At 38.4% G+C, this 25,310-nt stretch overlaps 3 protein-coding genes and 1 long non-coding RNA gene across 5 annotated transcripts; all 4 read left to right on the top strand.

Moving 5' to 3' along the window:
- Positions 1 to 330: 330 nt before the first annotated feature.
- LOC126381179 (protein RCC2-like) lies at positions 331 to 24,681 on the top strand. Its single transcript, XM_050030699.1, has 6 exons — positions 331 to 339; positions 446 to 706; positions 1,921 to 2,101; positions 18,313 to 18,390; positions 24,078 to 24,178; positions 24,322 to 24,681. Exons 1-6 carry the CDS (start codon positions 331 to 333, stop codon positions 24,490 to 24,492), a joined length of 801 nt encoding a protein of 266 aa, XP_049886656.1. The 3' UTR covers positions 24,493 to 24,681.
- LOC126381189 (uncharacterized) lies at positions 3,720 to 5,081 on the top strand. Its single transcript, XM_050030710.1, has 2 exons — positions 3,720 to 4,232; positions 4,601 to 5,081. The coding sequence occupies exons 1-2, from the start codon at positions 3,735 to 3,737 to the stop codon at positions 4,607 to 4,609; spliced, it is 507 nt and encodes a 168-aa protein (XP_049886667.1). The 5' UTR covers positions 3,720 to 3,734; the 3' UTR covers positions 4,610 to 5,081.
- On the top strand, positions 5,673 to 18,020 carry LOC126381193 (uncharacterized). The gene is made up of 3 exons (XR_007568711.1): positions 5,673 to 5,929; positions 6,072 to 6,182; positions 17,977 to 18,020. It is a non-coding gene; the product is annotated as an uncharacterized LOC126381193 (long non-coding RNA).
- Positions 11,383 to 16,648, top strand: LOC126381182 (uncharacterized protein K02A2.6-like). 2 transcript variants are annotated; one of them, XM_050030703.1, is made up of 3 exons: positions 11,383 to 11,526; positions 12,473 to 13,728; positions 15,976 to 16,648. In XM_050030703.1, the coding sequence occupies exons 2-3, from the start codon at positions 12,484 to 12,486 to the stop codon at positions 15,982 to 15,984; spliced, it is 1,254 nt and encodes a 417-aa protein (XP_049886660.1). In that variant the 5' UTR covers positions 11,383 to 11,526; positions 12,473 to 12,483; the 3' UTR covers positions 15,985 to 16,648. The 2 variants fall into 2 exon arrangements, with proteins under 2 accessions (XP_049886660.1, XP_049886659.1); XM_050030702.1 differs by having other exon boundaries at positions 12,473 to 16,648.
- Positions 24,682 to 25,310: the final 629 nt, after the last annotated feature.

The raw sequence follows: 25,310 nt of genomic DNA, 5'->3' as shown, positions 1-25,310 counted from the left end.
CCTATTGGTCGAAACCCTCGATATAATTCGCCGTGCAGAGCCCAGCGCACCCAAGACGCTCGTTACAATCATGTTATAAGAAAACCAGGTATGCTCAATCCTAAGACAAGCCGCCATTGCTAGTCCATTGATGACGTACCACCACACCACCACCAACCACCTTCCTGATACTATGTATTAAAAATGAAACCAACGTTAATTCTTTTATAAAACAACTAAAGCTACTACTTATCACTAAAACTACTACTACTACCTACTACCTATCTCTTTTCATGCTTAATGCATATGCATCAACACCAGAGTGTAATCTGTTTGTGAGTATGTGGACGTATGTACTTCGTGAGTGTCGGAATCATCTTATTTTTCAATCAGCCTGCTATGTCCTGACCAAACCTCAGACAGTTTCACAAAACGATTTTTTTGTTAGATTTGACCTCACCGGGAGTCGAACCTCAACCACTGGACATCAGAGGGTGTTAATGATATTTCATGCTGTCGGTCGGTCGTCGAATTTTGTCGTAAAACTTGTTTTGTCCCAGGTCACAACACGGACGGGAAGTACTTCGTGACGAGCACGAAGCTTTCGTTCCACTTTGAGACGGTCCCGAAGCACGTCGCGATGTTCTTCGAGAAGACCAAGGATGGCCACGTGATGCCCGTCAAGGACGTGGACATTGTCGACTTCTCCTGCGGAAATAACCACACTGTAAGACCATATCAAAAACAAAAAAATAACGAAAAACGCCAAACACGCAAGGATTGTCCCAAACCCATTTATGTTTCAACTCGGATGGACAGCTTTTCTGCCTCGAATGTGACTAGGTGTTCAAAACAAAGTTCGGCTTTGCCAGTCACATTCGAGCTCACTATATAGCACACAGGACTATACAGGCTGTTAGTGACATCGTAACGAACATTCAGGGGAATGATTCAGACCATGATTCTGAGTTAATATCAAGTGGAATTTTTCGGCGCAAAATTCATGTTTTTTTTTAATATTTTCAATTCTATACTTTTGCGATGGAAAATTCCACTTGATATCAACTCAGAATAATCAGCTGAATCATCTCCGTCAGTATTCGTTACGATGTCACTTACACCCCGTACAAGTAGGTACATACGACAGCCATACAAGTAGTTGTGGGTGTTAGTGACACCGTAACGAATACTGAGGGGGATGATTCAGATCCTGATTCTGAGTTGATATCAAGTGGAATTTCCTGTCGGAAAATTCATGAAAATTTTAGTGTTTTTATTTTAAATTATTTTCCGCTCCATACTTTTGTGACGGAAAATTCCACTTCATATCTACTCAGAATCATGGTCTGAATCATCCCTCAAAGTTTTCGTTACGTTGTCACTAACATCCTTTACGTACAAGTTAAATAGAAAAAAGAAAATGTTTTTCGTTACTTTTAGATGTGTCTTTATTTAGTAATCAGAATTTCATAATTTACCTTTTTTTTTAAGTTTTATATCCCTCCAGTTACGAATAAATAAATAACCCTCCAGGCTCATTCGCCATTTTGGAACAACTGAGTTTACATAAACAGCCTATATACGTCCCACTGCTGGGCACAGGCCTCCCCTCAATCAACCGGAGGGGATATGGAGCATACTCCACCACGCTGCTCCACTGCGGGTGGAGGTGTTTTACGGCTAATAGCCGGGACCAACAGCTTAACGTGCCCTCCGAAGCACGGAATCATCTTACTTTTTCAGACAATCAGGTGATTCAAGCCTGAAAAGTTCTTACCAAACAAAGGACAGTCTCACAAAGTGATTTCGACCATGTCCCCATCGGGAATCGAACCCGGACCTCCAGATCGTGAGCCTGACGCTCTAACCACTAGACCACGGAGGCTGTTACTGAGTTTACTTTGACTAAAATGAAAAGACTGACAAACACACTGTTTGCAGGTGGCGATAGACTCGAAGAAGCGCGCGTTCAGCTGGGGCTTCGGCGGGTTCGGGCGGCTGGGGCACGCCGAGCAGAAGGACGAGAGCGTACCTCGGCTGATCAAGTACTTCGACTCGTCGGCGCGCGGCGTCCGCTCTGTGCACTGCGGCGCCACGTACAGCCTCGCCGTCAACGAACTCGGTACGCTATTTATTTATTTATAGGAAAACCAACAGCTACATAGTAAGTAAAAGTAAGTAAAATATTTATTTCCTCTACAAATAACATTGTTCTTATACTAGCTTACAATCATTTTATAACATGAACATTAATAATTATTGTAGAGGCTGGAGCCTAAACTAGGGTACCCTGTGTTATAGGTCTCCAGGCCTCCACCTCCAGGAATACGGTCATTAATAATGTTATAAATAGAGCAATACAAAGAAAGTAAATAAAAAAAAAATACGTCAAATAGTATAAACATAAAAATCACAAAAGAGCCAATTATAGTTTTCCACAGATAGACTTCGGTATATGTTGGTCATACAGCAACAATAGATAGCAAAATAAACTAGGTACCTATACAGACATAACAAACATATTTCACGCAAAATCAACTAGTCGCCCACAATGTCCGGGATAGAAATCTGCAAGCAGAAAAATGCCTGCGATCACGTAATTACAACGCATGATACTCCCAACCAACTAATATCTTTTTGCCAATTTCCACTTCACTGATGGTATACTACATACATACATACATAAACTCACGCCCGTAATCCCTAGTGGGGTGGGCAGAGCCACAAGTAATCAAAGACAACTTGCAGCCACTGTTGATACGATGTCGTAAGCTGGATATGATGAACCTTATGGTGATAAGGGATCAGCCTATCGCCCATAACATTAGTCCATCATGTTAGAGGACACAATCCCTCTGTCGGTTTTTACGACATGCCCGGGAAGACAAGCAGCTGAACGTTTTCTATGTTTTTTATTTGCTCCCAGAACAGCATAGAAGCACTGATGATGGTATACTACAGTTGAAGATATCAATATCAAGATCTTTTATTATGCCATTAAGGGTTCTGCCTGCTCGCCATAGAAAACTGTCCTATCATACTGTAATGTAGGTATTAGGTTAATTATCTTTTATAATATAACGTATTATGTAGGTAGTCTGCAAGAGCCAGTTTCGATTATAACGGTGTTACGAGATGTTGGTTTTATTTGGAGCTCCCTAATTCCCGACATAACAATTGGCGACGAGGATTATTTGCGACTGGAAGTGTAGCGGTGCAGAAGGAACATAAGGAAACTGAAAATGTCGGTGGGAAGGCTAGGAGAATTCGACGTGAAGTCCGGGAACTGGACGGCATACGTGGAGCGCATGGAAATGTACTTTGTGGTTAATTCTATCACGGAAAAGACAATTAAATTAGCCACATTAATTGCAGTGATGGGTGAAAGTGCTTATGAGCTGTTATCTGCTTTGGCGAGCCCTATTTCACCTTCAAAAATGTCCTATGATGAGGTGGTAAAATTAATGCGCGATCATTTACAACCGGCACCATCTAAATGGACGGAGCGGTACCTGTTTAGACAGCGAACACAATGCAGTGCTGAGCCGGTCAACGAATATGTGGCGGAGTTACGTAAATTAGCAAAAAGATGTTAGTTTGGGGCGGCGCTGGAAGATAATTTGTGCGACCAGTTGATTTGGGGCGTGCGCAGTGACATTATAAGACAGCGGTTGCTTTCTGAAAAAAAATTGACATTTGAAACGGCATTAAGTTTAACGGTTACATTAGATGCGGCGGAGCGGGATTCGGCTATTATGGAAAGCAAAAGGTCAAGTATTACAACACAAGTGAATCAAGTGATTAGTGGCAGCCGAGATAACGGTTTGTTTGCGTTGCACGCGCATCCTCGCCGGGCGAGCGGGTCTCGCGGGGGCAGAGGGGGCGGCATTGCAGCGCGTCAGCCGTCATCGAACTGTTACTGTTCATCGTGCGGCGCGTCGGATCACTTTGCAGTCAATTGCAAGTTTCAAAACTATGTTTGTTCAAAGTGTGGTATCATTGGACATTTGCGGAGAGTGTGCACGGTGCAGAGAGCGGGGCAGCAGGGGGGCAGTCGACCCCGTATGCAAAGGGGTGGACCTGGAGGCATGGGTAGCACACGGGCTCACTTTGTGCACGGCGAGGAGGCGCCGGAATGTAGAAGATGCACCGACAGTGGCGGCGCCGGCGCGGGGGCCATCGTTGAGGAAAATTATAACGACGACGATTATGAGGAGCCAGTAATGCAAATGTCATTGAGCAATTACAGACCGGTTAGTTTACCTATTTTAGTAGAAACACATGAAATTGTTATGGAAATTGATACAGGGTCAGCGTTGTCGTGTATTAGTAAAAGTACATATGATCGATTGTTCTCTCATTTACCTATTATGGAATGTCAATTGAGTCTTACTTTTTATGACGGTAGTAAAGTAAAACCGTTAGGTTATATTGAGACTACAGTGAATTACGACAGGTGTAGCAAAAAATTGGACTTATATGTCATTGAAAAGGGGGTTACATCATTGTTGGGGCGTCAATGGCTGTCAGAACTGAATATATCTATTCCGAAATTTTATGTAAATAATGTAAAAGAAAATAGTGGAAATGTAATGACGGAGGTCTATGAATTAATTTCCAGATACCCTAAATTATTTGATGGCGAGTTGGGGCGTTTCAATGGTGGCAAGGCGAGGCTACACGTGCGCACGGACGCGGTGCCGGTGTACTGCCGCGCGCGGCCGCTGCCGTACGCGCTGCGCGAGCGCGTTGACTCCGAGCTGGACGCTATGCTGGCGGCTGGCGTGGTCAAGCCCGTCGACTGCTCCGACTGGGCCACACCGCTTGTAGTGGTCAGCAAGCCCGACGGAGCCATTCGAATATGCGCAGATTATAAGGTGACATTGAATCGTTACTTATCGATCGACAAGTTTCCTGTGCCCAAGATTGACGATTTGTTAACTAATTTAGGAGGTTGTCAGTACTTTAGTAAAATTGACCTATCTCAAGCGTACAATCAAATTGAACTTGATAATGACTCTAAAAAGTATACGGTTATCAATACCCATAGGGGTTTGTTTATGTACAATAGATTGGTGTTCGGACTGGCTTCTAGTCCGGGAATATTTAGAATAGAATAGAATAGAAAAAGTTTATTATAAAAGGACGCCACACACAAAAAAAAGACAACAACATCATTATCAAATTTCCACTAAAACAATTACAAAAAAGCAAGACGGATGTTTGTCGAAATGACCATAAGGTGGTGGTGGACGTCCTGAGATAAAAGGGCCTCACTCAGCACAAGTCGCGGCGTGAACCACGACGCTGATATTATGTGGACCCTGTTGGATGACGCACGAACATCGTATTTCATAAACATGTGTTAATGGTGTATATATTCAAATTCAATTCCAAAATATACATTATAATATATACCAAATTATATTAATAGAATTAATAGAATTAGAGTGTACATAGACAAATATTATCGCAAAGATGTATACGTAAATACTTAAGGTTAGAATAAAAAAAAAAAGAAAGTTATTAATATAGGTAAAACTAGTAAACAAATGTAATAATATAAACAAATACGAATTCCATGAATGTGTATTGTGTAGTCTGTCTGTGTTAGTACCTATATGTATATTGCGCGCGCCGCACCCCGATTCTAGCTCGGTCGGTAAAGTAGTTTGGTTACTACTAGTACTTACAAACAAAATATTTTTTTTCATTCGACCGCCGCGCCGCCGAACGGGCACGACGTGTTCCTAAAGTAAAGCGAAATTATATATTTGTAATAGAATTGCGTATATTAATTAAAAAGAAAAAATAAAGTGAATCAAATAAAGCAAATATTATACATTAACCAAATTAGAAACAATAAATTACGTCCAATACACTCAACAACATCCATAGTAAATAATAGAAACGTGCAGTCGTTTGAAAACCCCAATAAACAATCCATGAGGTAAGCCAAAACAAAATAAGTCTAGTGTTTTATGCTAAAGTACCTACCTATACTATCCACTTATATTGTATAAGCATGTACTTGTTATTTTTGATTGACGGATAATATAAAGCCTGTGTACAATATTGCGATTACTTTTCAGACCATGCAAACATTACCCGAAGGAAAATAATAATAATCATGACAAAGGTTGTGTCGCCGCATCCAGCCCGCTAGGAGGACTCCGCCACGTTGACGTGTAGAAACCAATTAGGTAAAATATTAATTAGCTTAATAGTTGCATATCTAGGAGATAGCATTTGTACTTTGATTTAAAGCTGTAAATTGTTTCAGAGCTAATTAGAGCAAATTATTTCAGAGAATGATGATAAATCTTTTAGAAGATATACCTAATGTAGTTATATTTTTAGATGATGTTTTAATTGCAACTGAAACGAAAGAAAAGCATTTTAAAATATTAGATATGGTTCTGAATACTGAGAATTATTGAGGACAGAAGAGGCAAGATGATTGGACACCTAATAAGACACGACGAATTCATTAAAAACATCATAGAAGGAAAGCTAGAAGGAAAGAGAGGAAGGGGAAGACCAAGAAGAGCTTACATGGAACAGATTAAAGAAAAGGTTAACGTCGTGTCTTATAGGGAAGTCAAGGAATTGGCCTTTGATAGACTGGAATGGAAAATGCTACACCGACAAGAGCGTGGCTCTTAAATTGATGATGATGATGAGATATGGTTCTGCGTCGTTTGATGGAATACGGAATGAAAGTTAAAAAAGAAAAGTGTGCTTTTCTTGTAAGTAACGTCAAGTATTTGGGCTATGTAATCGATAAAAATGGAATACGGGCGGATCAGGACAAAATAAAAGCAATTGTGGAATTAAAAAGTCCCAGGGATGTTTCGGAATTGAGATCTTTTATCGGAATGGTAAATTTTTACAGCAGATTTATTAAAAACCTGAGTACTTACTTAAATCCGTTGTATAATTTACTAAAGAAATGTGTGAAATGGTACTGGGGCGAGGAACAAAAGCACGCTTTTTCCCAAGTTAAACGTTTGTTGAGTGAAACAATTATATTAACTCATTACGATGGGAGCCGACCCATGATAGTGACTTGTGACGCGTCAGCGCACGGGCTGGGGGCCGTGCTGGCGCAGCGCGACGCGGAGGGGCGCGAGCGGCCCGTGGCGTGCGTGTCGCGCGCGCTCACGCCCGCCGAGCTCAACTACAGCCAGATCCAGAAGGAGGCTTTGGCTATCGTGTATGCCGTGAAGAAATTCCATCAATATCTGTTTGCACGTCATTTTACTTTACGAACAGACCACAAACCATTGGTTACTATTTTCGGCCCCCATCAAGGTATACCGAATATGACATCTAGTAGGCTACAAATATGGGCATTAATTTTATCCGCGTATAACTTTGGTATAGAATATGTAAACACGGAAAAAAATGTGGCGGACGCTTTATCGCGGATGTTAATCTATACTTATAATAAATCTGTAGAGAGGTCAATTCTGTACATTAAATATTTTTTCAAAATAACTATCAGGGGGTGATAAGTGATCGATACTGATGCCAAAAATGCAATCAGTAAAATTTTTGTCTGTCTGTCTGTCTGTCTGTCTGTCTGTCTGTCTGTCTGTCTGTCTGTATGTTCCTTATAGAAACAAAAACTACTGGACGGATTTTAATGAAACTTGGTACAATTATTCTTCACACTCCTGGACAGGTTATAGTATACTTTTCATCACGCTACAATCAATAGGAGCAGAGTAGTGAAGGGAAATCCTTTTGTATGAAAAATCTAAACCACTCAAGTTAGACGTTTGAAATTTGGCATGCAGGTACCTTAGATATCGTAGAGGTGCACTAAGAAAGGAATTCCCGAAATTCCTACGGGAACGGGAATTAGCGGGAAAATCCTTTTGTATGAAAAATCTAAACCACTCAAGTTAGACGTTTGAAATTTGGCATGCAGGTACCTTAGATACCGTAGAGGTGCACTAATAAAGGAATTCCCGAAATTCCCACGGGAACGGGAATTAGCGGAAAAATCCTTTTGTATGAAAAATCTAAACCACTCAAGTTAGATGTTTGAAATTTGTCATGCAAGTACCTTAGATACCGTAGAAGTGTACTAAGAAAGGAATTCCCGAAATTCCCACGGGAACGGGAATTAGCGGGAAAATCCTTTTGTATGAAAAATCTAAACCACTCAAGTTAGACGTTTGAAATTTGGCATGCAGGTACCATAGGTACCGTAGAGGTGCACTAAGAAAGGAATTCCCAAAATTCTCACGGGAACAGGAATTAGCGGGAAAATCCTTTTGTATGAAAAATCTAAACCACTCAAGTTAGACGTTTAAAATTTGGCATACAGGTACCTTAGATACCGTAGAGGTGCACTAAGAAAGGAATTCCCGAAATTCCCACGGGAACGGGAATTAGCGGAAAAATCCTTTTGTATGAAAAATCTAAACCATTCAAGTTAGATGTTTGAAATTTGTCATGCAAGTACCTTAGATACCGTAGAGGTGTACTAAGAAAGGAATTCCCAAAATTCTCACGGGAACGGGAATTAGCGGGAAAATCCTTTTGTATGAAAAATCTAAACCACTCAAGTTAGACGTTTGAAATTTGGCATGCAGATACCTTAAGTACCGTAGTGGTGCACTAAGAAAGGAATTCCCGAAATTCCCACGAGAACGGGAATTAGCGGGAAAATCCTTTTGTATGAAAAATCTAAACCACTCAAGTTAGACGTTTGAAATTTGTCATGCAGGTACCTTAGGTACCGTGGAGGTGCACTAAGAAAGGAATTCCCGAAATTCCCACGGGAACGGGAATTAACGGGAAAATCCTTTTGTATGAAAAAATCTAAACCATTCAAGTTAGATGTTTGAACTTTGGCACGCAGGTACCTTAGATACCGTAGAGGTGCACTAAGAAAGGAATTCCCGAAATTCCCACGAGAACGGGAATTAGCGGGAAAATCCTTTTGTATGAAAAATCTAAACCACTCAAGTTAGACGTTTGAAATTTGGCATGCAGGTACTTTAGTAAACTTAAAGCTTAGTTGCAACAGGATATTACAAAATTCCCACGGGAACGGTAGTTAGCGGGAAAAAACATTTGTATGAAAAAATCAAATCTAAATAAAAGGAGAAACTGACAGACTCAGTGACTGACACATCAACGCATAGCCTGAACGGCTAAACGTAGGCATTTGAAATTTGGAAGGAACATAGCTTAGGTACCGTAGAGGTGCACTAAGAAAGGAATTCCCGGAATTCCCACGGGAACGGAAATTAGCGGGAAAATCCTTTTGTATGAAAAATCTAAACCGCTTAAGTTAGACGCTTGAAATTTGGCATGCAGGTACCTTAGTTAACTTAAAGCTTAGTTGCAACAGGATATTGCAAAATTCCTACGGAAACGGGAGTTAGCGGGAAAAAAACATTTGTATGAAAAAATCGAAACCGCGTAAGATAGATGTTTTCAATTCAATTCAATTAAATTATTTATTGCATTCCATGTAGTACAATGGGGTGTTACATAGGCATAGGAACTAAAACATGGACCCTGTAGGGCACAGCAACGTTGAAGGGAATAGAGGAAGTGTGTATTAAAATTAAAACTCAATGAACAATCAATTAAAAAAAAATCAATTCAATCAATTGATTGCATGCATGCATACCTTAGTAAAAATAAAGTTTATTTTTGGCTGTATTTTAAAAAATGGGAGTTATTGGGAAAAAAATTGTATGAAAAAATCTAAACTGCATAAGTTAGATGCTTGAAATTTGATATGCACTCCCACACACACAAAGATCTCTCTCTTATATAACACGCCACGCGGACGAAGTCGCGGGCAAAAGCTAGTGAAACATAAAGAAACCCAAGTGAGCGAGTACAATGAGCTGCCCGAGCAAACATACCTACACTTCGCATCGGATGCTTTATTATTAGATTATACACAAATTAGACGGGAAACCGCAAATGATTGTGAATTGAGCAGGGTGCTTAGTTACATAAGAGACGGATGGCCTCATAAAATGGATATGAAAGAACTGCAACCCTTTTTCACTAGAAAAAACGAGTTGTATGAGGAAATGGGCTGCATCATGTGGGGTTATCGTGTAGTCATACCTAGGTCATGTACAGGGAAAGTTTTAAAAGAGTTACATGATTCTCATATGGGGATTGTAAAAACGAAGCAGGTAGCGCGTAGTTACGTGTGGTGGCCAGGGTTAGACGAGGTAGTGGAGGACGTGTGCCGCGCATGCGCCGTGTGCGCCAGTGTGGCGGACGCCCCGCCTGCGCACACGCCGCGCAGCTGGCCATGGCCTGCACGTCCCTGGACCAGATTACATGGACTTTCTTGGCCCATTTAATGGAATTTTGTACTTCGTTACTATTGATGCAGGGTCAAAGTGGATTGAAATTTCGAAAATAAACAATACATCGGCAAAAAGTGTAATTATCAATTTACGAGATATGTTTGCTAGATTTGGCTTACCAAAGCAAATAGTAAGTGATAATGGTCCACCATTTAGTAGCGCAGAATTTTCATTGTTTTTGAAAAGTAATGGTATTGAGCATATTACGGCGGCGCCATATCACCCCGCATCTAATGGCGCGGCGGAAAATGCGGTGAAAACTTGTAAAAAAGTAATAAAAAAAGCGTACGCTCAAGGGGTAGATGTCGAAACAGCTTTAAATAGGTATTTGTTGATGTAGGAATACTGAACACAGTACAACAGGTGTAAGCCCAGCCAAATTGTTGCAAGGACGATCGCTACGCACCAGACTGGACTGTTTGAAGCCAGACCGTGATTGTCACGTCCAAGCCGCTCAACGACGACAAGAGAGGGCGGTAGGAGGGGTTGTGAGGGAGTTTAAAGAGGGAGCAGGGATATGGTATCGCAGCTATCGTCCAGGCAAAGATAAGTGGTTGGCAGGGAAAATAGTAAAAAAGTTAGGCACTACAAACTATGAGTTAGAAACGTCAGAGGGCTCTAATATACATAGACATGTCGATCAGATAAGAGTGCGTTCTTTGTCATCAATTAGTTGTCCTCCGCGGAGCAGCGGCCTGTCGCCTCAGTCTGTATTGGTATGTCCGAGTGGCTCGGCGGACAGCGGCGGTGCTGGCGGCGCCGCCGGCAGCGTAGCGGCTGGCGAGCGGCCGCGTGCTTCAGATGCGCCGGACCCTGCCCTCATTGATACGCGTACTCGACCTTTAAGAACTCGTAGGCCACCAAGATATTATGGTTTTGAAATAGATTAAGATGGTATTAGATTGTTAAGGAATAATAAGTTATATAATTTAGCTACTGTTTTGAGTTAGTTATTTTGTAATAAGATGTGTATATTTTAAGTTATACCTATATAGTACTTGTAATGTTTATGATTAATAAATAAATATAATGCGAGGGACACACGCGGCGCGCGGGGAGATGCCATCGAGCAGCCGTACGCAGCGGACGTGTGTCTTCCCCGACATTGACAAATAAATATTACTTGTTTGTAATACCCCCTATCAACGGTACCTAAGGCAGTACGTCACACGTGGCGACAGGATACCAAGTAAGTGGGTTTTTGTAAAAAGAAAAGAGGGAACATTGTTATGATCCGGCACAAAACCCTAAGTAAATTATAATATTGTGCAAAAGATCCCACTAAGCGTATAAATGTTAAATAATGAAGGTACTTACAAAAAATCCGTGTTTGTTTATTCGTCCTCTTATCCCAACAATAATGTATTATTACCTACGTAAGACTATACACACTTTTTTAATGCACGAAACCGACGACGATGACGTCATTTACTTGATTTTTTTACTTTACTTCGATTAGATCAGATATTGCATTTTTATCTAAAATAACTCGCATATTTATTTCTAAATTATGTTGACGTCTAAATTCGATCTTGTAGTTGTTATGTACCTACTTATACACTTACTTTTGACTATTTTTTATTTACCGATTCTTTTATTTATGGGCGGAGAGGACGATATAACAACACGTCAATTACAATTAATTCCTTAAACAAAAGTACCTAAATAGAAACCGTTGCATGCGATCATACACTACAAAGGCGTTGTAGGTAACAACGTTAAGTGCCATGCTAAATAAACTACAATGTTTTAATTAGCACAATAATACATACATACCAAATAAATAATAAAAATAATAAGTTCCGTACCAATCGATGTTGTGGGTGATTGGCACAAGTATGTATGCAATAAAAGAGTACAAAGTGTCACTTAAAAATAAAAACTTAGTTTTTAAAAGTCGAGAAAGTCATCTGCCTACTTCGATTTTAATCAGATTCATAATAAATCTTAAATGGAATTCCTACAGTTTAGATTTCTCTCATTAGGTTTAATAGTAACTATTCATTAATAAAATATTATTAAACATACTTTTAACTAAGATATTTTATACATATACCTATGTACTGTTATGGTATATAATACTATGTAGGTATATACCTAGTATTCATCACTGAAATATTAAAATTTTGTTGTAGGTTGCCCCAAAATGTCTCAGTCTCAGTTACCCCCGCTAGAACATTTTGATTGCGATAGCGATAACGCATCCTTAGGAGTTCGATGGGAAAAATGGAAGCGGTCCTTAGATATTTACCTTTTTGCTGCGAATATTAATGATTCTAAGAAGAAGCGCGCCACTCTGCTACACATGGGAGGACCTACTCTCCAAGACATATATTTTAATATCCCGGGCGCACATATTCCCGTTGAACCTCAACCAGACGTTCCTGGTGATCAGACGTCAGATGTTTACAAAACAGCGATCGATAAGCTTGATGATTACTTCATGCCCAAACAAAGCTCAGTTTACGAGCGTCATGTATTTCGACTTTTAAAGCAAGATGCAGGGGAGAAGTTCGAGAAATTTGTTTTAAGACTGAGGACACAAAGTTCAAAATGCAAATTCAGTAACGAAGAAGATAGTTTAATTGATCAGATAACAGAGAAATGTGCGTCAAATGATTTACGCAAGAAAATACTAAAGTTAGGTGACACTGTTACTCTAGATAAAATTATTACCGAGGCAAACCTTCTCGAATCGGTTCAAAGACAATTAACCGATTTTAGTGATAGTACTCAAACAATAAATAAAATTGAGATAAAAAGAAATAATGATTCTGGCATGAAGTGCTCTCGATGTGGTTCTCTGAAGCACAAAAATGACAAATACTGTCCAGCAAAAGATAAAGAGTGTTTAAAATGTGGCTATGTTGGGCATTTTAAATCTCAATGCAGGACTCGCGCTAGCAAGAGAAAAAATACTAATTTCAATGACAATAAGCATTCTGCTAAGAGATCAAGAGCTGATCTGACCAATAATAATGCGACATTTAAGCCACATTCTAATCCTGATGTAACGTCACAAAACATAAACTATATATTCTATATGGATGATGATACTAAGGTTAATTGCTATATTGGAGGTGTCAATTTAGAGCTTCATATTGATTCGGGTAGCATTTCAAATATAATTAGTGACAAAACTTGGATACAACTTAAAAAACAGGGTATTCAGGTTACAAATCAGATTGCCAACCCAAATAAAACGTTTATGGCTTATGGCAGTGACAAACCTTTGACAGTCCTAGGTTCATTTGAAGCGCAGATATCTTTAGGACCAGAGTCGAAAAAAGATATATTTTATGTCATCAAGGACGGCAACCGTGACCTTTTGGGCAAAGATACTGCCATTGCACTCAAGGTTCTCAAATTAGGAATTAATAATATTAACTCGGTAAGTGATGAATGTACATTCCCGAAGTTCAAAGACATGCAGTTGGACATTTCCATTGACAAAACAGTTTTGCCGGTTAGCCAACCCTACCGCAGAGTTCCAATTCCTATCGAGGAAAAAGTTAACAAAAAACTCGATGAACTAGTTAATCTTGATATTATAGAACCCGTTGATAAACCTTCTGGTTGGGTTTCTCCCATTGTTCCAGTTTTAAAAAGTAATGGAGATGTTCGACTATGTGTTGATATGAGGTGCGCAAATAAGGCTATTATTAGAGAAAATCACCCTCTCCCCACTATGGATCAATTACTACCTCGATTCGGATCTGCTAAAATTTTCTCGAAGCTGGACATTAAAGATGCATTTCATCAGATTGAGATTGCCGAAGAGAGTCGAGACATAACGACCTTTATTACAAACCGTGGTTTATTTCGCTATAAGAGACTCATGTTCGGTATCTCATGTGCTCCGGAGCTTTTTCAAAAAACATTGGAAAGATTATTATCTAAATGTCAAGGCGTGGTAAACTTTATTGATGACATAGTTGTGTTCGGCAAGGATGAATTAGAGCACCGCGAAAGGCTCAACCACGTTCTGCGTGTTTTGAAAAATGCAAATGTGCTCCTTAATCAGGAGAAATACATAATGAATGTCAAGCGCATAAGTTTTTTAGGTCATGAACTATCTAGCGAAGGAATAAAACCACTGGATAGTTATGTCAAAGTAATTGAAACCTTTAGACCCCCAAAGACAGTAGAAGAAATTCAAAGCTTTTTAGGATTGGTAAATTATGTTAATAAATGGATTCCAAATTTTTCAACACTAACCGAACCCATTCGCAGACTACTTTCCTTAAAACTTGGCCAAAAGTCAGACGTATCAAAATATTGGAAATCAGACCAGTCTCACGCGTTCACTGAATTAAAATCTTGTCTTAAGAATGTAAAATCTCTTGGTTTTTACGATCCCACTGCAAAGACTCAGGTCATGGCCGATGCGAGTCCTGTAGGGCTGGGGGCAGTTCTAGTGCAAATCGGTTCGACAGGGCCTCGTGTAATCGCTTACGGCAACAAGAGTCTGTCTGAAGTCGAGAAGCGTTACTGCCAAACCGAGAAAGAGGCCTTAGCTTTAGTATGGGTAGTGGAACACTTTCACATGTATTTGTATGGGAAAGAAAGCTTCGACCTCGTGACAGACCATAAACCGCTGGAAGTGATTTTTGGGCCGCGATCTAAGCCATCCGCAAGAATTGAGCGATGGGTCTTGCGGCTACAATCCTACAATTTCAGAGTTGTATATCGACCGGGTAAAGTCAATATAGCGGATCCATTATCGCGATTATGCATAGAAACTAAATCCTCATCTTTTGATGACGAGTACCATATTCACCAAATTGTCGAACATGCGCGACCTGTAGCCTTACAAATGCGTGCGTTGGTAGAAGCCTCTCAGACAGATGAAGAAACTCAGCTAATATTAAAAGCATTAAACACAAATATTTGGGATTGCCGCGTAAATAACTATAAAATTTTCCAACCAGAACTGTGGACGTATGAGGGTCTTCTACTTCGTGGCGATAAAATCGTAATACCTTTAAAACTAAGACAACAAGTAGTAGATGCTGCACATGAAGGCCATCCGGGCATAGTAGCTTTGAAGGGTTGGTTGCGAACAAAAGTTTGGTGGCCTAAGATAGAAAGGGATGCAGAAAGTAAGGTGAAAAGCTGTAAGGGCTGTACTTTAGTGTCTGCCGGTAATCCACCTTTGCCTTTAAAGCGGCGCGACTTACTTTCTCAGCCATGGCAAGAGATAGCAATTGACTTTTTGGGTCCTCTACCTTCCGGTCATTATTTATTCGTGGTAATTGACTACTACAGCCGGTATAAAGAAATAAAAATTATGAAATCAATCACTGCTAAAGACACTACTTATAAAAAATTTAAAAGAAATTTTCTCAAGATTAGGTTCCCCATTGACCATTACCGCTGATAACGGTAGACAGTTTATTAGTGATGAGTTTAAATTATTTTGCGCAGAGTTAGGAATTAAAATATTTCATACTACACCTTATACTCCTCAGCAAAATGGCGAGGTGGAACGCCAAAATAGGGATATCCTTAAAAGGCTTAGGATTAGTCAAAGTTTAAAATCTGATTGGCAAAATGATCTTCTTGATTATCTCATAATGTACAACAGTACACCCCATACAACAACAGGGAAAACACCTTCTGAAATTTTCTTTTGCAGGAAATTTAGAGATAAAATTCCATCACTAGAATTAGGCGTGCCCTCAAATGATTTAGAAATCAGAGATCGTGATACAGAAATGAAAGAGAAGGGGAAAAGATATGCAGATTTAAAAAGGAAATCAGGTGAAAATGAGTTGTTTATCGGAGACAAAGTATATGTTAAAAACTTAATCAAAGAGAATAAACTTACCAGCCAGTTTAGTGCAGTACCCCACACAATAATCAGCTCTAATGGATCTGAATACGATGTCAAGAATGATGAAACAGGGCAGCAATATAAAAGAAATATAATTCATTTAAAGAGAGTAGAAGGAAAATGGCGCATATGTGATTCAGAGAAGGACAAAAATGAAGAACTGGAAGAGATTACAGAGGAAGCAAAAGAAACGGAAAACCTCCCAAATGAAGAGTTGTAGTTGAAAGCTAGTTGATTAGAGTTAACTTTGAAAGATTATTTATTGTTTAAAATTTTAGAAATACAATTTAATTTTTAGGAAAAAAGAGAGGTGTAATGTTTATGATTAATAAATAAATATAATGCGAGGGACACACGCGGCGCGCGGGGAGATGCCATCGAGCAGCCGTACGCAGCGGACGTGTGTCTTCCCCGACATTGACAAATAAATATTACTTGTTTGTAATACCCCCTATCAACGGTACCTAAGGCAGTACGTCACAGTACTGTAGAGGACTTTCAAGATGATTTTGTAAGATTCGTTAGTAAGGAGTATTTTAATATAGATATTAGAATAAGGGTGGAGGTGTAATGTAGGTATTAGGTTAATTATCTTTTATAATATAACGTATTATGTAGGTAGTCTGCAAGAGCCAGTTTCGATTATAACGGTGTTACGAAATGTTGGTTTTATTTGGAGCTCCCTAATTCCCGACATAACACATACTACAATAGGCTAGTTTCCAACTGGGGGGTTAAAATGGCCACATCGAAGCAACTCATCTAAGAAACCAATATTGCTATTTGTTTGTTTGCACTGCGCACTTACTTTTATATGTGCAAATGTCAAATTGCAACATTGCTTTCTTAGATGAATTGCTTCGATGTGGCCTTTTTAACCCCAGAGGTCAAATCAGTTACTTTTTACTAAACGTCAATACCCGATATTACTATGGAATTTGTATGAAAAAGCAACCTGTGAAGTCATGGAAATACGTGACAAAATGTCGTACGTATTATTAAATTTTTCTTTATTAAAATTCAGAAATAAGTTAAATAGAATAAAGAATCTCTATTGTCAGTCACCTTTAGATCTGTCTTTATTTAGTAATAAAAATTTCATAATTAATCTTTGATCTAGGAAACTGTAATTTAAGAAAATCTGGGGCCCTGTTCGGTTTTTTCTTCCACCTGCTTCATTATACGTCATAAATTGTGTAAATTATGTGCATGCTAAGATTTAATACCTGAATTAGGGACTTTCCAGACTACGATCCTCAAAAACAATATAGATGGCACTGTAAGAGTTTCCTTCGTTTAACCTTCTCATTTCATGGATAACAGACAGATTCATCTTTTATCTTTGTTTTTGGCTGTAAATGATGACCCTTTTTATTACACCCACCTATTATTATGCTTCTGCCAATACGTTGTATTTTTGAAAAATAGGTGATTATCATGTTGAATCTGGACAGCGCCATCTAATAGCGTCATAACGTTGAATCTACGTTGTTTTGTTTTTACTGCAGACATTTTTTTCTTTACTTTTATTTTTAAATAGGTTATTTTAATTCAGCATGCTTTATTCCGGCATGGGATAGCGAATTGTTAGTTATTATTATTTTTTACATATTTTTTGTGTATCATTTGTTTTTAATAAGTTTAGTGCTTACGTTTGTTTACCTTATTTGTAGTGTTTGTGTGTAGTGTAGTATTGTGTGATTAATGCTATCAGACCGATTTAAACTATGTCTATTTGTGGAAACCTATAATCGGCTCCCCTGTTTCGTATATATTTTTTATATAATAAATCATCATCATCAGCCGTACGACGCCCACTGCTGGGCATAGGCCTCCCCCAAGGATCTCCACGACGATCGGTCCTGCGCCGAGCTGTGCTGCTGTGGGTAGGCCCGCTACAAGGTGGACCGACGATCTGGTGAAGGTCGCGGAAAGCCGCTGGATGCGGGCAGCGCAGGACCGATATAATAAATAAATATATAATTATGGGGGAACGTAGCCCTGAAAGTGTATCTTTGAGCACAAAATGTTATGCATGAAAATGTAACCATCATCTGCACTTGTACCGGTTCAGAGCGAGTTAATGTTTATAAGTAGTATTAAAAAAATTGTTGTAAACAATCGTATGTGTTGCTACAGGTGCCCTCTTCTTGTTCGGTCAAACGAAGCGCACTGGAGAGGCTAACATGTATCCCAAGCCAGTACAGGATTTGCACGGTAAGCTCTTAACACCTGCATACATAAAACTGTATTGCCCTTCATAAAAAAAAAATCTACAAAGCTTAATATAAATGCATAAGCGGCGTTTTAAATAATAGAGGTAACTGTGTACTAATCAACTTGCAATGTAAGCATTTAAAAAATGAAAATAATCCAAAAGCAACCGTGATGGTTGAAAAATTCCACTTCCCTTTTCTTTCTTAAGTTTTTTTATTGGCAACTAGTGTTGCCAATGTCAACCAAAATATCTTTAATCAATATGACAATGACATTAAGTGAATAGACTATGCCTAATTAAAACACATAATAACGGGTTCTTACCGCGTTTGAAATAGGGATATGAGACTCCCGATATTATATGATAATAACCGCGATATTATTGATTGACTTATTCGGGCAACCACCAAACTAATTTCACAAGATTTATTAATTCCGGAATGCGTCGTTTTGACGTAACGTCAAAAACGTTAAAATTTGTATGACGTCATCAATAAACGTCAAAAGCGTACTCCATGTTATGTAATTATTAATCGAAATTTGTTTACCAGTCAAAAAAAAAAAAATGAAATCGATTTTTTGATCAACCTTAATAGTTACAACAACGTATTTTAAAACGACATACGGTCTTACGACTTCAAACTGGGTTCTATTTTTAAACGGTTTTATTTAGCTCACCCCGTTTGTTTTATTCTTGGGTCAAATTTAGTAATTCAAATTTCACCCTCTTCCTGTCAACCGATTAATCTGAAATTTTGTATACACTTTGGATTTTGGTGACAATACAATTATGTTTATTCATTATCATTATAAATCCAAGATGGCGGCCGCTACAAAATGGCGGATAACGTAGGTTTTATCAATCCCATCAATATGGGTATCAAATGAAAGGGCTCAACAAGCAGAATACAATATACTAAAAAAAAATTAAATCGAAAATGGCGGCCGCTACAAAATGGCGGATAACGTAGGTTTTATCAATCCTATCAATATGAGTATCAAAATGAAAGGGCTCAACAAGCAGAATACAATATACTAAAAAAAATTAAATCCAAGATGGCGGCCGCTACAAAATGGCGGATAACGTAGGTTTTATCAATCCGTCGGATAACGTAGGTTTTATCAATCCCATCAATATGGGTATCAAATGAAAGGGCTCAACAAGCAGAATACAATATACTAAAAAAAAATTAAATCCAAGATGGCGGCCTCTACAAAATGGCGGATAACTTAGGTTTTATCAATCCCATCAACATGGGTATCAAATGAAAGGTCTCAACAAGTAGAATACAATTTACTATGCAAAATTAAACGGTTTTATATTTAGCTCACCCCGTTTGTTTTATTTATTCTTGGGTCAAATTTAGTAATTCAAATTTCACCCTCTTCCTGTCAACCGATTAATCTGAAATTTTGTATACACTTTGGATTTTGGTGACAATACAGTTATGTTTATTCATTATCATTATAAATCCAAGATGGCGGCCGCTACAAAATGGCGGATAACGTAGGTTTTATCAATCCCATCAATATGAGTATCAAATGAAAGGGCTCAACAAGCAGAATACAATATACTAAAAAAATTTGAATCCAAGATGGCGGCCGCTACAAAATGGCGGATAACGTAGGTTTTATCAATCCGTCGGATAACGTAGGTTTTATCAATCCCATCAATATGGGTATCAAATGAAAGGGCTCAACAAGCAGAATACAATATACTAAAAAAAATTAAATCCAAGATGGCGGCCGCTACAAAATGGCGGATAACGTAGGTTTTATCAATCCTATCAATATGAGTATCAAAATGAAAGGGCTCAACAAGCAGAATACAATATACTAAAAAAAATTAAATCCAAGATGGCGGCCGCTACAAAATGGCGGATAACGTAGGTTTTATCAATCCGTCGGATAACGTAGGTTTTATCAATCCCATCAATATGGGTATCAAATGAAAGGGCTCAACAAGCAGAATACAATATACTAAAAAAAAATTAAATCCAAGATGGCGGCCTCTACAAAATGGCGGATAACTTAGGTTTTATCAATCCCATCAACATGGGTATCAAATGAAAGGTCTCAACAAGTAGAATACAATTTACTATGCAAAATTAAACGGTTTTATATTTAGCTCACCCCGTTTGTTTTATTCTTGGGTCAAATTTAGTAATTCAAATTTCACCCTCTTCCTGTCAACCGATTAATCTGAAATTTTGTATACACTTTGGATTTTGGTGACAATACAGTTATGTTTATTCATTATCATTATAAATCCAAGATGGCGGCCGCTACAAAATGGCGGATAACGTAGGTTTTATCAATCCTATCAATATGAGTATCAAATGAAAGGGCTCAACAAGCAGAATACAATATACTAAAAAAAATTAAATCCAAGATGGCGGCCGCTACAAAATGGCGGATAACGTAGGTTTTATCAATCCCATCAATATGGGTATCAAATGAAAGGGCTCAACAAGCAGAATACAATATACTAAAAAAAAATTAAATCCAAGATGGCGGCCTCTACAAAATGGCGGATAACTTAGGTTTTATCAATCCCATCAACATGGGTATCAAATGAAAGGTCTCAACAAGTAGAATACAATTTACTATGCAAAATTAAACGGTTTTATATTTAGCTCACCCCGTTTGTTTTATTCTTGGGTCAAATTTAGTAATTCAAATTTCACCCTCTTCCTGTCAACCGATTAATCTGAAATTTTGTATACACTTTGGATTTTGGTGACAATACAGTTATGTTTATTCATTATCATTATAAATCCAAGATGGCGGCCGCTACAAAATGGCGGATAACGTAGGTTTTATCAATCCTATCAATATGAGTATCAAATGAAAGGGCTCAACAAGCAGAATACAATATACTAAAAAAATTTAAATCCAAGATGGCGGCCGCTACAAAATGGCGGATAACGTAGGTTTTATCAATCCCATCAATATGGGTATCAAATGAAAGGGCTCAACAAGCAGAATACAATATACTAAAAAAAAAAAATCCAAGATGGCGGCCGCTACAAAATGGCGGATAACGTAGGTTTTATCAATCCCATCAATATAGGTATCAAATGAAAGGGCTCAACAAGCAGAATACAATATACTAAAAAAAAATTAAATCCAAGATGGCGGCCGCTACAAAATGGCGGATAACGTAGGTTTTATCAATCCTATCAATATGGGTATCAAATGAAAGTGCTCAACCAGTAGAATACAATGTACTATATAAAATTAAAATCCAAGATGGCGGCCTCTACAAAATGGCGGATAACTTAGGTTTTATCAATCCCATCAACATGAGTATCAAATGAAAGGTCTCAACAAGTAGAATACAATTTACTATGCAAAATTAAACGGTTTTATATTTAGCTCACCCCGTTTGTTTTATTTATTCTTGGGTCAAATTTAGTAATTCAAATTTCACCCTCTTCCTGTCAACCGATTAATCTGAAATTTTGTATACACTTTGGATTTTAGTGACAATACAATTATGTTTATTCATTATCATTATAAATCCAAGATGGCGGCCGCTACAAAATGGCGGATAACGTAGGTTTTATCAATCCCATCAATATGAGTATCAAATGAAAGGGCTCAACAAGCAGAATACAATATACTAAAAAAAATTAAATCCAAGATGGCGGCCGCTACAAAATGGCGGATAACGTAGGTTTTATCAATCCGTCGGATAACGTAGGTTTTATCAATCCCATCAATATGGGTATCAAATGAAAGGGCTCAACAAGCAGAATACAATATACTAAAAAAAATTAAATCCAAGATGGCGGCCGCTACAAAATGGCGGATAACGTAGGTTTTATCAATCCTATCAATATGGGTATCAAATGAAAGTGCTCAACCAGTAGAATACAATGTACTATATAAAATTAAAATCCAAGATGGCGGCCTCTACAAAATGGCGGATAACTTAGGTTTTATCAATCCCATCAACATGAGTATCAAATGAAAGGTCTCAACAAGTAGAATACAATTTACTATGCAAAATTGAAATCTAAGATGGCCGCCGCTACCAAATGGCTTATAACAATTTTTTATCAATCCCACCAATATGGGTATCAAATAAAAGGGCTTGACAAGAAGAATACAGTGCACTATATAACCTCAATATTTAAGATGGGCGCAGCCACTAAATGGCGTATAATAATAAGATTAAAATTTAGAAATTGAATCTGGGATGACGGCTGAAAGAAGAATGTTGCCTTTAATACTATCATGGGCTTCTACAATACATAAAATGCAGGGCAGCACTGTGGATCACGCAGTCGTATACTTAGGTGCGAAACTGTTTGAAGAAGGTCAAGCCTACGTGGCTCTTAGTAGAGTAAGATCTTTGCAGGGACTACGTATAGAAGAGTTGGACTGCAATAAACTAACGGGCACGAAACCTTGCAATAATGAAGCACTAAATGAATTAAACAGAATGCGAAATAAAAACTAAAAACTAGAAAATAAAAATAGGTAAAAAAACTTTTTAAGTTAAACGGTTTTATGTTAAACATACATTGCAATGTTTAAGCTAAATGTACTAAAAACAAAAAAATAATAAAATAGATACAATCGTGGGAATTATAAACATATGCATAGACTAGACTAAAATAAAACCGTGGGGCACGTCAATTGTCTACAATCGTTGATTAAAATGTTTGTTTTGTAATGTTACACTATAATTAGGCAGTTGTTCAACCGACAACGATGGACGTGTGATAAGTAGGGCTAGAATGTGGAAACAAGCTAGCAAGCTCGATTATAAGCGAGTTTTAGGGTTTCATAGTGGTGAGCGAGTAGTACTTTTATCATATGTTTTGTCGATTAAAGACAAACTACGAGCAGTGAAACGATTCCTCGCCAGCCAGCAGTGTGAATATCCAACGATAAACTAGTTGAAACATCTCTTTTATTTACATGGAGTGTAAAACTATTGGAATTTCCATGAGCAAGAAAATAGTAAGTAATTTCCTCACCGTCTGCGGGCCAACTGCCTAACGACGAATTAAACGATTCTTCTATCGCACATTAAGTCGATAATTTGTAGACAATTGACGTGCCCCACGGTTTTATTTTAGTCTAGTCTATGCATATGTTTATAATTCCCACGACTGTATCTATTTTATTATTTTTTTGTTTTTAGTACATTTAGCTTAAACATTGCAATGTATGTTTAACATAAAACCGTTTAACTTAAAAAGTTTTTTTACCTATTTTTATTATATTAGCATTTTATAATTTATCTTTGAGTCGCTAAGCTTATTCTATTGATTACTTAAAGTATGTGAAATGATCGCAGTCATTGAACCGAAATTGCCTTTTTATATGCAAAATATTGTAACCATTTTCGTTTTATTGTTTTTGATTTTTGGTCATTGCAACCATGCCAAGTCAAAAATACACCAAAAAAAACGCATAATAGCATTTCACTGGACTACGATTCATCATCATCATCCCATTAACTTCCCCACTGCTGGGGCACGGGCCTTCCCTATGGATGGATAGGGAGATCGGGCATTAAACCGTCACGCGGGCCCAGTGCGGGGATATTATCGACTGCTAATGCAGCCGGGACCAACGGGCTACAATTATTTCGTATAAATTAATACGCAGCTATGTAAGCCTCCGCCCTGGTGGAATCCGAACTTTAAGCGAGGTATTTCTCATTCCAGGCTGGAACATCCGGAGCATAGGGTGCAGTAACACCTCGATTGTGATCGCGGCGGACGACTCCGTTATCGCCTGGGGCATATCACCCACCTACGGCGAGCTGGTAACATACAATTAATTATTTCATACATACAACTTTCTACTTCATACTTATTTACTTATAAAAAGGTACACCAACAGCTTATAATATGATAAAATATTAAATACCACTGAAACGGTATGTTGTAATATCATTGCTAATTACAGGGCACAGGGGAGATAAACAAGTCGACCGCGCGGCCCAAAGAGGTGACAAAGATGGAGGGGCTGAATGTGACCCAGGTCGCGATGGGCTACTCCCACTCCCTGCTGCTCTGCGACGACGCCAACGACGAGGTCAAACAGAAACTGGAGACCGTACCCCTCTTCGAACCCTAAACACCACAAAAACACGTTCACTTTCATCTTTTCAATACAATTTTTATTCTAATCAGATACCTTTCTGATACACAGAACTGTAACTGAACTGTGCGATTATCTAACGCTGGGCGATTGTACAAAATTATCTTTTTAAATTATTGTAACTGATGTAAACTTATGTCCATTTTGACTTTTTAAGCTAAAGTACAGAACCTCTAGTATGGAACTAACAATATAATAAACGCGCACAAATGGAGCGCGGCGATCGGTTGTACTAACTGTCAAAGTGTTCATAATGATACAACATACTGTCACTAGATGGCACTTATGTTAAGCTTATGCTGCTAGCGACGTCTAGTTACTCTATGGCGAAATAGAGTAACCCAAACGACAAAAAAGGTGGCGAGCATCGGTACTCAATCTAAAATGTTTGGAAGGCATCAGTCATGCCTGTAGATAGTAACCAGTACTAACAGATAATAATTTAGTTGTTGTTCCAACCCACACTGGAACAGAGTGGTGGAGTATGCTCCATACCCCTTCCAGATTGAGAGGTCTGTGCCCAGCAGTGGAACATATATGGCTATTTATGTGTTTATTTATAGAATTTGTGTGATTGTTTGGTGTCAATTATGGCACTTAGTGTGACTCTTCATGAAAATGTTGTTGCCCTTCACTTCTGAAGATTCATCATATTTTAGAGCTCTCAAAGTAAAATAAAATTTGGTTCATTGTATGCGATTGCGACAGGGCTAGCTGCTTCAACTATTACAATAGATTAGAACAAGAGGTGTGTACACCTCAATAATCAACGTTAAGACGTGCAGTTAACGCTA

The sequence above is a fragment of the Pectinophora gossypiella genome, unplaced genomic scaffold (assembly GCF_024362695.1).
Source record: "Pectinophora gossypiella unplaced genomic scaffold, ilPecGoss1.1 Pgos_39, whole genome shotgun sequence".
NCBI classification, from domain to species: Eukaryota; Metazoa; Arthropoda; class Insecta; order Lepidoptera; family Gelechiidae; genus Pectinophora; species Pectinophora gossypiella.
Note: the sequence above shows the minus strand (reverse complement) of the source record. Positions and strands in the feature narration are given on the sequence as shown.